At 38.7% G+C, this 12,526-nt stretch overlaps 1 protein-coding gene across 9 annotated transcripts in view; it reads left to right on the top strand.

Moving 5' to 3' along the window:
- Positions 1–12,526, top strand: part of LOC107725987 (ELKS/Rab6-interacting/CAST family member 1-like) — a 213,824-nt gene that overhangs the window by 157,196 nt on the left and 44,102 nt on the right. For all 9 annotated transcript variants that reach the window (XM_016535429.1, XM_016535428.1, XM_016535432.1 and 6 more), the window contains one exon: positions 2,556–2,703. In XM_016535429.1, the coding sequence (XP_016390915.1) occupies positions 2,556–2,703 (148 nt within the window). The remainder of the gene's footprint in view (positions 1–2,555; positions 2,704–12,526) is intronic.

Here is a 12,526-nt window from a genome sequence, read left to right as displayed (position 1 = left end):
GCTTAATATACAGTATGCACCATATAACATATTCATTATATTTTTTACTGTTCTTCAATGTTTAATTTGTTTGAATAAATCCATAAATTGTTTATGACAGCCACCATTTAAATGTTTATATTTCAAAAAAACGAATTGAAGTAGAAATATTATTATATAACCGTAACTTTATTATTGTAAAAACGTCATTAATTTTAACCTTCAATATTATAGTAATGTAGTACCAACTGACTCTCATGTATATTTGACAACATTAGTTGAGAGATTTTTTTCCTTGAGAAAATTTGGCATGTACTGTACCTGATATATATCCAAAATAATCAATATTGAATCGAATCGAATCGAATTGGTAAGCGAATCGAATCGCAAGCTTGTGAATGAGAATCGAATCGAATCATGAAATTTGTGTCAAAACCCAGCCCTAATGCTTGCATAGAGCGCATTTTAGCGAAAATATGTGGGCAGTTGGCATGCATAGTCTATTATCAATTAATGAAAATTATCAGGAAAGAAGTTAAATATTATTTGTACTTTTACTCAAAACTTGTGTGAGCAAGGTATATTTATGCTTATGCTATCACATTGTTAGCTTAGCAACATGCTAACGCCAAACTCCACTTGTGCACTTCATGTTAAAAGTTCTATTTTTATTTTGCTACCTACATAGAGCGTTCCAGATCAATCCCTAATGAGGTTCTGTTTCAGTTAGCATGCTACCGTAGAAGGTAACCATCTAAGAAGACTTTAGGCAGCGATGCAGCTCACTGGATTTTGGAACAGATCCAGTGAGTTTTTGTATATTAGAGGTCATAGAGAAAATGAGAGGGAGGAAAAGAAAGAGAGGCACAGGGAGGATGTGTTTGACACACACTTCACCACTGACACACTAGTAGGGTTGCCAACCGTCCCGTATTAGCCGGGACGTCCCGTATTTTGGGCCTAATTGATTTGTCCCGTACGTTACTTCCCTTGTCCCGTTTTTTTGACTGCTACGCTGATCTAACCCCTGACTGATACAACAGCAGCAGTGCTGATCACTTGAGAATGATCACCGATACCTGTCATCATCCAATCACAGCCCCCCTCACGCAGTATACGTTAAGTAAATCAGAAATCGTGAACATAACTGTTCGAGGAAGGCTGCGCAATCCTCTGCCGGCTCGTCGCTCCCGCCTCACAGCAAGCGGCGCTCGCGCTAAAGCCAATTCCGTCCGTGTTTTCATTTCAGTAAATCAGTTTTGGTGAATACAAACTACGTGATTATTTTTCATGAGTCCAACATCCCGCCACGCAAGAGACGTGATCAGTAAGGGAAGTCGTCTTTCACTATTGTAATGTTGTTAAATAGAGAAAAACATTTTATATTTAAGTAACTAATATCATAATTTTTAACCTTGGACCTTATTCTTGAAACACAAAATGACCAATAAAAAGGTGTCAAGCACCAAAAGCAGCCCATATTAAATCTATAAGCTGTCTTTAATTGAAAAATACGCATTTTCATGCATAGGCTACTATGTGTGTGTGTATACACGGTCACTCACCCCCCAACCCCCACCCGCCTGTAAGGTGATTGTCCCGTATTTTCATTTTCTGAAGTTGGCAACCCTACACACTAGCACACGTGGCTACCACTAACCCTAAGACATTCTCCAGTCCGCTGCCTCGATTTGTCAATACACAGGAGGCTTTGACCATCTCAGCTGCCGGTATGAGATATTCATCCTCCCTCTCACTCCGTTACCACAGATTTGACCTAACAGGACTCACTTCCTGAACCAGCTGCACTTGATTGATGGCCAGAATTAATTATTTGTGGTGCTTGCTATCACTATCACATCATTTATATATTACAATTCAAAAGTTTAGGGTCAGTGGGGGTCAGAAGTTAAAGATTTTATTCAGAAAGAACATTTAGACATTTGACATTTAGAATGTCACAAAAATGTTATTTCGAATTAATGCTACTTTTCTGAAATTTTGAAAATCAAAGAATCCTGAAAAAAAAAATGTATCATGGTTTCCACAAATCTATCAAGGAGCACAACCGTTTTTAACATTGACAAAAAATACTTCTTGAGCATCAGATAAGCATATTATAATGATTTCTGAAGGACAGTGTGACGCTGAAGACTGGAGTAATGATGCTGAAAATTCAGCTTTGCCATCACAGGAATAAAATACATTTTAAAATATATAGAAAGTAGTTATATTAAATTATAATAATATTTACAGTTTACTTCAGTTTTTTTTTTTTTTTTTTTGCTATTTTTTGATTAAATAAATGCAGCCTTGGTGAGCAAAAAGATTTATTTCAAACACATTAAAACATTTTACTAAATCTCTAAACTTCCCACACCATTTGCATGCTAAAAAACACAGTTCACCTGTTAAACACCCTAGCATTATGATGTCAAGTTTCATCTGTTTGAGTACCACAGATCTAGGGATTGTCATGAAGAATTAAAGGTGTATTTGTGAATAGGATGTATCTGTAGGAAGCATTGTCCAAAGCTGTCTAAATACTAACTGTGTGTGTTTTCTCCTCCAAACAGGCAGGAGGCGCTATTGGCAGCCATCAGCGAGAAGGACGCCAACATCGCTCTTCTAGAGCTGTCGTCCTCAAAGAAGAAGAAGACTCAAGATGAGGTGGCTCTGCTGAAGAGGGAGAAAGACCGACTGGTACATCAGCTCAAACAGCAGGTGAGAATATCCAACAGGCTGGACATCGACATCCCAGACCAAGGCACGAGGCAAAACCATAGACTAAAATGAACACAGACCTCAGTCCTCCTAGTTTCCTAGTTGAGTTCTGCAGCCTCACCCACAGGAATTACATTGGTGAAACTTAACCAGACATTCGTCAGCCTAAAAAAAAAATTGTCCCACCTCAAAGGGACAATTTAGACTTTATAGCTCAAGTAACAAACATTTTTGTTTCACTGACGAATTGTGTTTTAACCCAAATAGGAGCCTCGCTTTTCTGCTTTTGAACTCCCTGACTCTCTTTCCCTCCAGGCTCTCATTGTGTTTTACTGTAAAAACACTTTGCGTTTGTTTTTACAGACTTAAGAGACGAGTCAAAATTATCGTGCGTCACAATTGAAAGCATGCCACAGATGCTGTCCATAGACGTTAAAGTTGACAATAACCCGCAATATTCTCTTAAGAGGGGCACGATTGCGCAGAAATATAAGATCACACAGGATATCCTGATGGTGTGTTCATAGTATCGGTAACCAGCTGACCTTGCTGTCGTAGTTCTGTTCAGCAGTTCAAGGAGAGGCTAAAGAACAAGTTCTGGAGGAGACATGGGAACGAGATCCCAGAGTTTGGAGATGCAAACAGGCTACAGATGTCTGGCCGCAGACCCGTCAAGAAGGGCAATTTTAGGATTATTTGACTCCTCCTCCAGGTTCCCACAAACCACCTGCGAATGCATGCACACTAGTTTATACACACACAGACTGCACTGGTGTAGATACAGTTTTCATTTAGAAATTGTTAGTAAATCACGAATATTCTCTTAAGAGGGGCGTGATTTCTCAGATATATAAGATCATACAGGATATCCTGATGGTGTGTTCATAGTATCGGTAACCAGCTGACCTTGCTGTCGTAGTTCTGTTCAGCAGTTCAAGGAGAGGCTAAAGAACAAGTTCTGGAGGAGACATGGGAACGAGATCCCAGAGTTTGGAGATGCAAACAGGCTACAGATGTCTGGCCGCAGACCCGTCAAGAAGGGCAATTTTAGGATTATTTGACTCCTCCTCCAGGTTCCCACAAACCACCTGCGAATGCATGCACACTAGTTTATACACACAGACTGCACTGGTGTAGATACAGTTTTCATTTAGAAATTGTTAGTAAATTTCACAAATAATTACACTGTAAAATGATTTTGCATAGAGTAAATAAAACGGAGATTATTGGAGTACGCTTTGAAAGAAAATATTATTTGTGACCCTGGACCACAAAACCAGTCATAAGGATACATTTTTTGAAATCGAGATTTGTATATCAACGAATAAATAAGCTTTCCATTGATGTATGGTTTGTTAGGATAGGACAATGTTTGGCCATATAGATACAACTATTTGAATATCTGGAAATTAAAATACTGAGAAAATTGCCTTAAAAGTTGTCTAAATGAAGTCCTTAGCAATGCATATTACTAATCAAAAATTAAGTTTTGATATATTTGCGGTAGGAAAGTTACAAAATATCTTCATGGAACATGATCTTTATTTAATATCCTAATGATTTTTGGCATAAAAGAAAAATCGATAATTTTGACCCATACAATGTATTGCTACAAATATACCCATATGACTTGTGACTGGTTTTGTGGTCCAGGGTCACATTTAATTCATTCTACTCAACTTGGTTTGTTACTTGTCATTTCTTTGTAATTGTCCGTGAAATTTACTAGCAATTTATGAGTGAAAATTGTTTTTACGCCAATTTCACATGCAATGTGCAAAGAAGCGGCATTGAATTAAACTTAAATTTAAATTGAAAGACCGAAATAGTACTTTCGAAAGTTTAATGCAGTGTAGCTGCCACTCATCCAGATGAGTTTAATACGCCAATTAAAATGCACATGTATTTCGCATTCTCATTTCCAATACAAACTGGCCACACACATGTGTACCAAACCCAGCGGCCACAGAAAAACAAACAGAGCAGGAGGACCAACACGCACATCCTCACTTTAGCTCCATTCATTCTCACGGACACACGCTCGCGCCGCTGGAAAATACCCCTCCCTGGCTGTTTCTCTGAATGACAGGCTATCAGCGTGTTGCATAGCTGCAGCATTCCACAGGAAATGGGTGTCAGTAGTGCAGATAGCTGTGGGGCTCAGCTCTCACCCACAGCCCTGAGATCAGGAGGGCAGCCGCGTCCCCCTCCTGCTCACTGTCAATCACAGCGGGGGGGGATTTGGTTAAGAGCCGGTCAGAGACCGGTTGCTCTCCTGACATACTAATGGTTGAGGTCAGCGATAAAGGTTGCACGCGGTGGTCCTAAATCAGGTCTTTTTGGGCAGCTTTACTTCAGGGTCAAAGTTAGGAGCCAACATTGGAAAGGTTAAGGACCCTCAGTTCGCCTGTCCCTCGTGGACACGTTTTTCCGCTCTTAATTCATAGCATTACAAGCAGTCGTTTGGCATTATTTGTAATTTATAATCATTAAGATTGCAATTTCTGTTCTTTGGGAAATGGATGGCCATAACAAGCCCAAAGGTGTTTGACGTGGCCCAGGGGAAGGGCGAGTGCTGTCTACCTTTGCGGCCTCTGGATTAGGGTTGGGGATCAGGGTCGTAGGGTTTGACTGACAGGGGATGAGTGTGACATAGTGGTATATAAATGGAGTATTTTTCTTTCGTTTTTTTGAAGAGACAGATGTGCATAAAGATGCAGGGCTGATAATGGTTCGGAGGAGGGAAAATTCCTGGTCATACTTGTCAAGTCTTGTCAAAAAAATAAATAAATGGTGTCAAAAGTGTGGCCTTGCACCATGTCATAATCAGCTGCAGTGTGATAGTGTCAAATGATGCAACAAATTCATTTAACAAAATATATCGCGTCCATACTCCTTTTTGTCCTAACCAGCTTTGATTAAAAGTTTGAATGAATATTTACATTTTCACTTAATTTTTAATATAAGGCTTCCCAAAAAATATTTTTTGGTGGTCTCTAAAGAATAGTTAATATTTAATGGACTGCTTTAGTTAAAAAATAAAAAATAAAAAAAACTATTTTTTTTTACTTATTCAAAAATTACTTGAATTATAATTTTTTTTCTATAATGACTTGTATTTCATGATATGTTACTAAAATGCTTGATACTGTAGCATTGTAAGCGTTTATTATTATTATTATTATTATATGAAACATACAGTATATACATAATTATAAATTCTACAGGAAGTTGTGTTTATATATATATATTTACATTTTTATTTCATTTTTAATATACTGCTTCCCCAAGAAAAATGCATTTTGGTGATCTCTAAAGAATAGTTCATATTTCATGTACTGTTTTAGTTAAAAATTTTTTACCCATATCACTTAAATTAAAAAAATACTTGCATTATTAATTTTTCATTATTACTTGTATTTAATGTTGAGATATTACAGAAATGCTTGACACTGTAGCATTATAAACAGTATATGAATTTATTATACATTCTAGTTCTACAGGGAATGTTAAAATAGTTGGTATCGGTCATTTTCTAGTCTCTCTCTATATATTAAATATCAAATATCTTTCATATCATTTATTAAATATCAGTTATCTGCTCGGCTATGTTTTGTCACTTTGTCTAGCATTTTGCAGTTGGACAGACTGACTTGGAAAAAAGCCTTTAAAACTCATCCTGTCAATGCTGGTTAGGATGAAGTGTAATATAGTACTGAAAATGAAAATTTGTGCAAATTTTATCCTAAGAAACTTCAGCCAATCACGTGGCTTCTCGCTTGTTTTATTCCACTAGAGCAGGTTTGGATGTACTCGGTGTGTGATAAATGGAGCCCGTCATCATGTTTAAATTATATTTTCTAGACGACGAGCAGATGGGACTATTTGATGTCTAACAAAATGCTGCATAATCAACAGCCATTACTGCGATACAGAGATTTGAAGCGAAGGAAATGAACTAGAATGAAACTGCCAAAAAGGAAAGATGAGAGAAAATGAGCAGGGAAGTTTTTAATAACAAAGAGAGTGGCGAGAGGAGACATCCCGTATCTGTTTTTGTTTTGGGATGCATCACTCTTCAAGATATTTCTGATGTATTTTAGGGAGAAAACGAACTCTCTTTGTTCTTTTCTTCCTCCGTTTTGTTCTTTTTCCTCTCTGGTCTCCGTCTGTGTGTCTGTCTGCCTCTGTGATGATGACAGTGTAAAAATAGGACTGACGCCTGGTGAGCGTCGTTTGAAGCGGCGGTGTAGTGAAATGTTCTCTCCATCACATCTCTTCCCCTTCCATAAATCTCCACTGCGCGCCGTGACATCTCACCCAGCTCTGATGTGCTGTCCAAGTTTTATTAGCAGACTTGAGAGAGTGGAACGGCGTGTCGCTGTGGAGCACAGGAGCGGCTTTTTAAAAGTTGTCCTGTGCAAATTTGCAGGCTGCAGATTAAACGGCAGAGTGAGAACTGCTCCCCGCTGCCATCACATGGTTCATTGATGTCCCAATTAGTTGTGGAGGGAGGGTGGTTTCCACCACTGCTTCTTCAAGAGAGCTGGATCAGGAGAGATTACAATTTATACACTGCAGTCAAAAGGTCGGACATACCTACTCCTTCTTCACTATATGCACATGTACACAAACTCGCTCCTCTAGAAAAACAGACTAGGAATATTAATAACTTACCTTGCACTGTGCTGAATTCTGTCCAGCCAAATTAAGCTGATTTTTGGTTTTTAATGATCATGAAAGTCTAAATTTAGTAAAGTGAGGCTGAACTTTTGGCTGATATTTTATGTTCTGGGTTAGGGATGGGGGGGAAATTGTTCCAGTTGACATTTCCACTCAAGTAATTTTGTTTGTATTTACATTTCAGATATGTTTTAAATATTGAAATTTAGCAGTAAACAAAATCTGTGAGTCAGAGAGCTGGATCAGAAGAGATTACAACTTATACACTGCAGTCAAAAGGTCGGACATACCTACTCCTTCTTCACTATATGCACATGTACACAAACTCGCTGGTGTGTGTGTGTGTGCGTATATATTCTTTTGCATTATATATATATATATATATGTATATATGCAGCAATAAATGTGTGTGTGTATAGATATATATGTATATGATATATGTACATATATAGATATATACATGTAACTATATATTTATATAGATAAAACATTATCAAATGACCTCATAACATTTCCTACATTTCCTAGAGTGTTGCATCTAGTTATCATATTGCACATAAAAAGTCATTTTTCATGCATAATTTAATTTTGTGTCTTCACATTTCACAGTCCAATCAAATAATGAGTGAAAAACGAGATGTTAAAAGTTATGACTGATATTACTTCTGATTCATTCATCAAATTAAGAATATCATATGAGGTCATGCGCAGTGTGTACTCTACATATTGCAAATTTAGTAGTAGACTATTCATACAGGACATTTGCATACTGTGCACACTATACATAGTGCTGAAATATTGCGTGTTATTAGCACAAGAACAATAGCCGGCGTGGGAGGAAGACCAAAACCTCCACCGCAGACCATCTGAGCTCCCCACACACAACCTCGCCTTTTTAAAAGCAGTACTGGCTCCGACCCCACAGAAAACATTCACACCTGCGCGAGGCGTCCAAAAAATATTTGATAAGTCATAAAATTTATCATCCTTGCCCCTGCACGGTCTGAAGAGGCTGCATTAATCCATGCCATTATCGTGGAGCATGATTCAGACCATTAATCATCTCGCTGCTCAAATGTGAAATCTTTACGACACCTCAGCGGCTGCGAGAGTCTCTCCTCATGCACAGTGAGCTCTCTGTGTGCTGTGGAGAGGTGTAGAATGGTTCGTGTGGTCACTGCCTCCAAATCCAACCCCTCCTCCATCATAATTCTCAGCTTCTTGATGGATCTCAGCAGAGACTTCCTGCCTTTTCCCCTGTTAACTGTATGTCAGCGGACATGCATGCGTGTGAGCGTGTATTTGGGGTTTCTTATGTCAGTGCGAGTGTTATGGCGGGACTGGACTATGTTAGGTAGTCAGTAGTCGTTAGTAGTACTAGACTAGTGAAACTGCATGATTCTTGGTACCAATTTTGATGTACTACTGTATTTTAACATTAAAAGTAAATATAGCTTTTCAAAACATACAAGCAAATATAAAGTAATAAAGGGGGAAAATACAATTACAAGGGATAAACAAAAAGCACTTTCATCATCTGGGAGTGCTTTTAGTATCCGAAAGTTTACAGATATGCTAATCATAGTTATGGGTTTTTCTTTTTCTTTTTTTGCCATTTCATTATTACTGATGAGATCATAGACAGTGGCAGCTTTAATAGGCTGCATTCACACTGATGCACAGATCTATTTCGACATATCAGATATTTTGTCCTATTCTGAAAACATAACTGATTGTTTACATCAATTTCGTATCATAAAAGTAGATGCACGTTTATTTAACCGCAGCCGCGAGCTTCAGGACAAGCACAAAGCACAAAGCACACGTGAAAGTCTGTCAGTACGTGAGTTTCGTGCATCTAATACGTAGGCTGCTGCATTCCAAACGGCATAAATGAAAGTAATTTAAAGTAAAAGACTAAAATAACAGCGAATGGAAGCACAGTCAAGCAATACGCACGTGTCTCACAGCGCATATCCTGTGCAATGAAGCCTGCCGCGATTGTCTCTAGCGCGCACACGTGCCATGTGCAGGAAAACGCTAAGCTCAGATTTTCAAATAGAGAGTGCATTTTTAATACTCGCGTGACAAGCGCGTATGCAAAGGACGTCAGAAGGCTATAATCGATTATGGTCTATTACTGCATCGATGCAGAATCGTCCGCATCGCGATGCAACGATTAATTTCGACACTCCTAATTTTAACCCTGTATGGTGCGGTGTAGCCATATGACAACATATTTTCCTTCCATATCTTATTTTTCAGAAAAAAATACAACATAATGCACTATTGGAAATAGAAGGATGGTCTTTAAAGTAACCAATGATATGCTGATTATGTGATATCATTATATAATTATCTTTAAGCACATATCGTTTAATGGGGTCACCCTTACATTTCTTCTATATCATGATTTATTGAGATAGATCATGTTCACGGATCAGATTTATCTAACATAGTTTTACTGAAAATGTAAAAAATATTCTGTACATCAACAAACAAATTGCTGTATGATGGAACTGAACTAATGTCTTTTCCCACTGACAGTTTTTATAGTGTGATCTATTTTATTTTATGTTTACCGTGATTGATTTGCATTTATGCATGAATAGCACAATTATGATTTGTCTTTTATTCAGGCAAAAATGAATATTTTTATGGATAAAGGCAAGAGCAGTGCACAGTTAGCTGTGAGAACAGTGAGAATGTTGAATTACTGAATTATTATTGAATATGGAACCCATGATATTGGTTCAGTCAATTTTAGGCTGCCTATACAATCATTGTATTTAAGAAATATTAATTAAAATATATTTATTTAATTAAATCTATTAATATATTTATCTACAAATATGTACAGTTGTAGTGGAAAATGTAAAACAAAAAAACAAAAAAAAACAAAAAAATTTATATATATAAATACAAAATGATAATATTAATTCTAATTTTTAGAAAAATTATGGCAGCTATTTTGTTTAAAAATATATTCCACCAATAGAAAATAATGCATACCGTACAGGGTTGCCGTTGACTCAGTTTACATTAACATCTCACCAAGATGACAAGATTTGACTGAGAAGCTGAGAAGTGCATTTGACCATTCACGTGGATACACATGTGAGTGTTTGAATAGGCACTATAAAAAAATCTTTTTTTTTTATTGTAGTATTGATTTAGTACTGCACTTCTAATGCTTTTTACATCCCTGCTTGTAGACACAGGTTAGGGTTTGAGTCATCAATATACTTCCATTGTAAGCCACCCGTGTGTGTGAGAGAGAGAGTTTGCGGGGACCCTGCGCTCCTCCTCTTTGGAGATGAGGATATCGAGTGTGTGTGTAATGAAGTGTGGCTGAACTGACATGGTGCCTCTTTCAGATGATTTGATCAAGAGAATGTGTATTTTAGTCCCTATCCCACCCATTCCCTCCGTAGACCTCCAGAGTCCAGTCTGTCCGGGCGTCTGAGCGTGTCTATGTTAGAAAATCAGGACGTACTGAGGGAAACGATATTTATCCTGACAATTTCGGTAAGCTTCATTACTCTTTTGTGCTTTCCAAGGACTAGAGTTGCAGTTTTGGTCTCTCATTCGTTTGTAACCGATGTATCTCATGACTAACCCCATCCGCTTCTTAAGGAGATGACCCGGAGTGATTCAGACCAATTACAGTTTGCTGGTCCTCTGGGACGGTGTTAAAAAGTCTGCTTGCAGTTCTGTAACCGCAGATTGAGTGTTAGTGTTAGTTCCCACAAGTTCTGGAATGGCGTTGGTAATTCCATCCCCTCGCAAACTGCAGATTTGGGTCGATACGTCTTTCTCTCGTTACCTGCTGCAGTGCCTCCGCGAGGCCTCGCCAGAGTCGCTGTCCTTGCATGGCTTCGGGCGACGGCAGGCATCGGAATGGGCCGAGATGCCAATTCAGTAAAGGGCTCCGGGCCTGCTTTTCTCAGCAGAGCTGTGGTTTTGGGCACCCCTCAGAGGAATAAAATGGTTTTGTCTCGCAGCTACCCACGAATAAACTCAAAATGCGAAAGCGGCAAGTCCTTGCCAAGGCCACTGTGTGCATGTGTTTGAAAGTGTACCTTTATTGGGTTCAAAATGCTGATGTTTTGTTGCAAAGGCTGAGCTCTAGGCGCCTCACGTCCCCGCTGTGGCCAAAACGATCACGGAGCTTAAATTAGAGCGTCCTGCAGCCAATGACATGGAGGGAAAGAAATCCAGAAAAAAAGCTCACAAACAACAACATCAACAAGCGTTCGATTCATCGCAGGAACTTGTTTGGCGGAAGGTCTCGGAGAGCTCGAACCGAAGGGGCCGTGCGAATAGAGGTCGTGGCTCACTGGCCCATCCGTGCTGGATTTGTCTTGGATCTGATGCAACTCTCGCTGCTCGTTTAGGAAAAAAGAGTCGCTGTGTTTTCGGAACACGAGACCTCAAAACACAAGCCGCTAAATGGCTGTTTGAATAAGGCCTGTGGGTGTCCAGCTCGTCCAACGTGTGACGTTGTGGAGGAAAGGAAATGGAGATTTTCCACTGCATCTCCGATTGTGGAGAACGTTTTACGATGTTGTTATTATTCGGTCAGACAAATGAATTTTTTAGGACTTTCTGTGCCCCTTTGGCAAGACTCTTGGCGGCGTTATTATTACAGGGTTTTGCCTTAACATCGCTAATTGTAGTTGGTAAAGCTTTGCTTTTCTACTGCACTGAAAGTGCTGTTTAGGTAGTGATTCCTAATGAGGGTGGGAGACTGTCGTCTCTTGCCTTTATTCCCTTTTCTGGCTTTTCTGGCTGCCTGGGATTCTTCGCCTCTTACCTCAGTTCCTAGCCAGTTACACATAATTGTTTTGTTAAAATCAAGGTCATTTCTAAAGCTTTACTCATTGTTTTTCTGGTGTGATTAGTGGTATTTGCTAAAAGCCAAGCATCACTATTACTATTGCTCACAGTTAGTGATTTAAACAAACCTCTAACCCTAAGTATCAACATTTGGTGCGTATGTCGTCCTGCATGTTTGTTCTACAGGCACAAATGATACCTCAAATTATGCTGCTTTTTTACCTATCAGATTTTAAAATTTAGCAGATTCGACAAAAACCACAAAGGCTGCACAGCAACATGCTTAAAACCACTTTAGCAA

This window comes from Sinocyclocheilus rhinocerous, unplaced genomic scaffold, assembly GCF_001515625.1.
Source record: "Sinocyclocheilus rhinocerous isolate Xijiao unplaced genomic scaffold, SAMN03320098_v1.1 scaffold395, whole genome shotgun sequence".
Classification (NCBI taxonomy): Eukaryota; Metazoa; Chordata; class Actinopteri; order Cypriniformes; family Cyprinidae; genus Sinocyclocheilus; species Sinocyclocheilus rhinocerous.
Note: the sequence above shows the minus strand (reverse complement) of the source record. Positions and strands in the feature narration are given on the sequence as shown.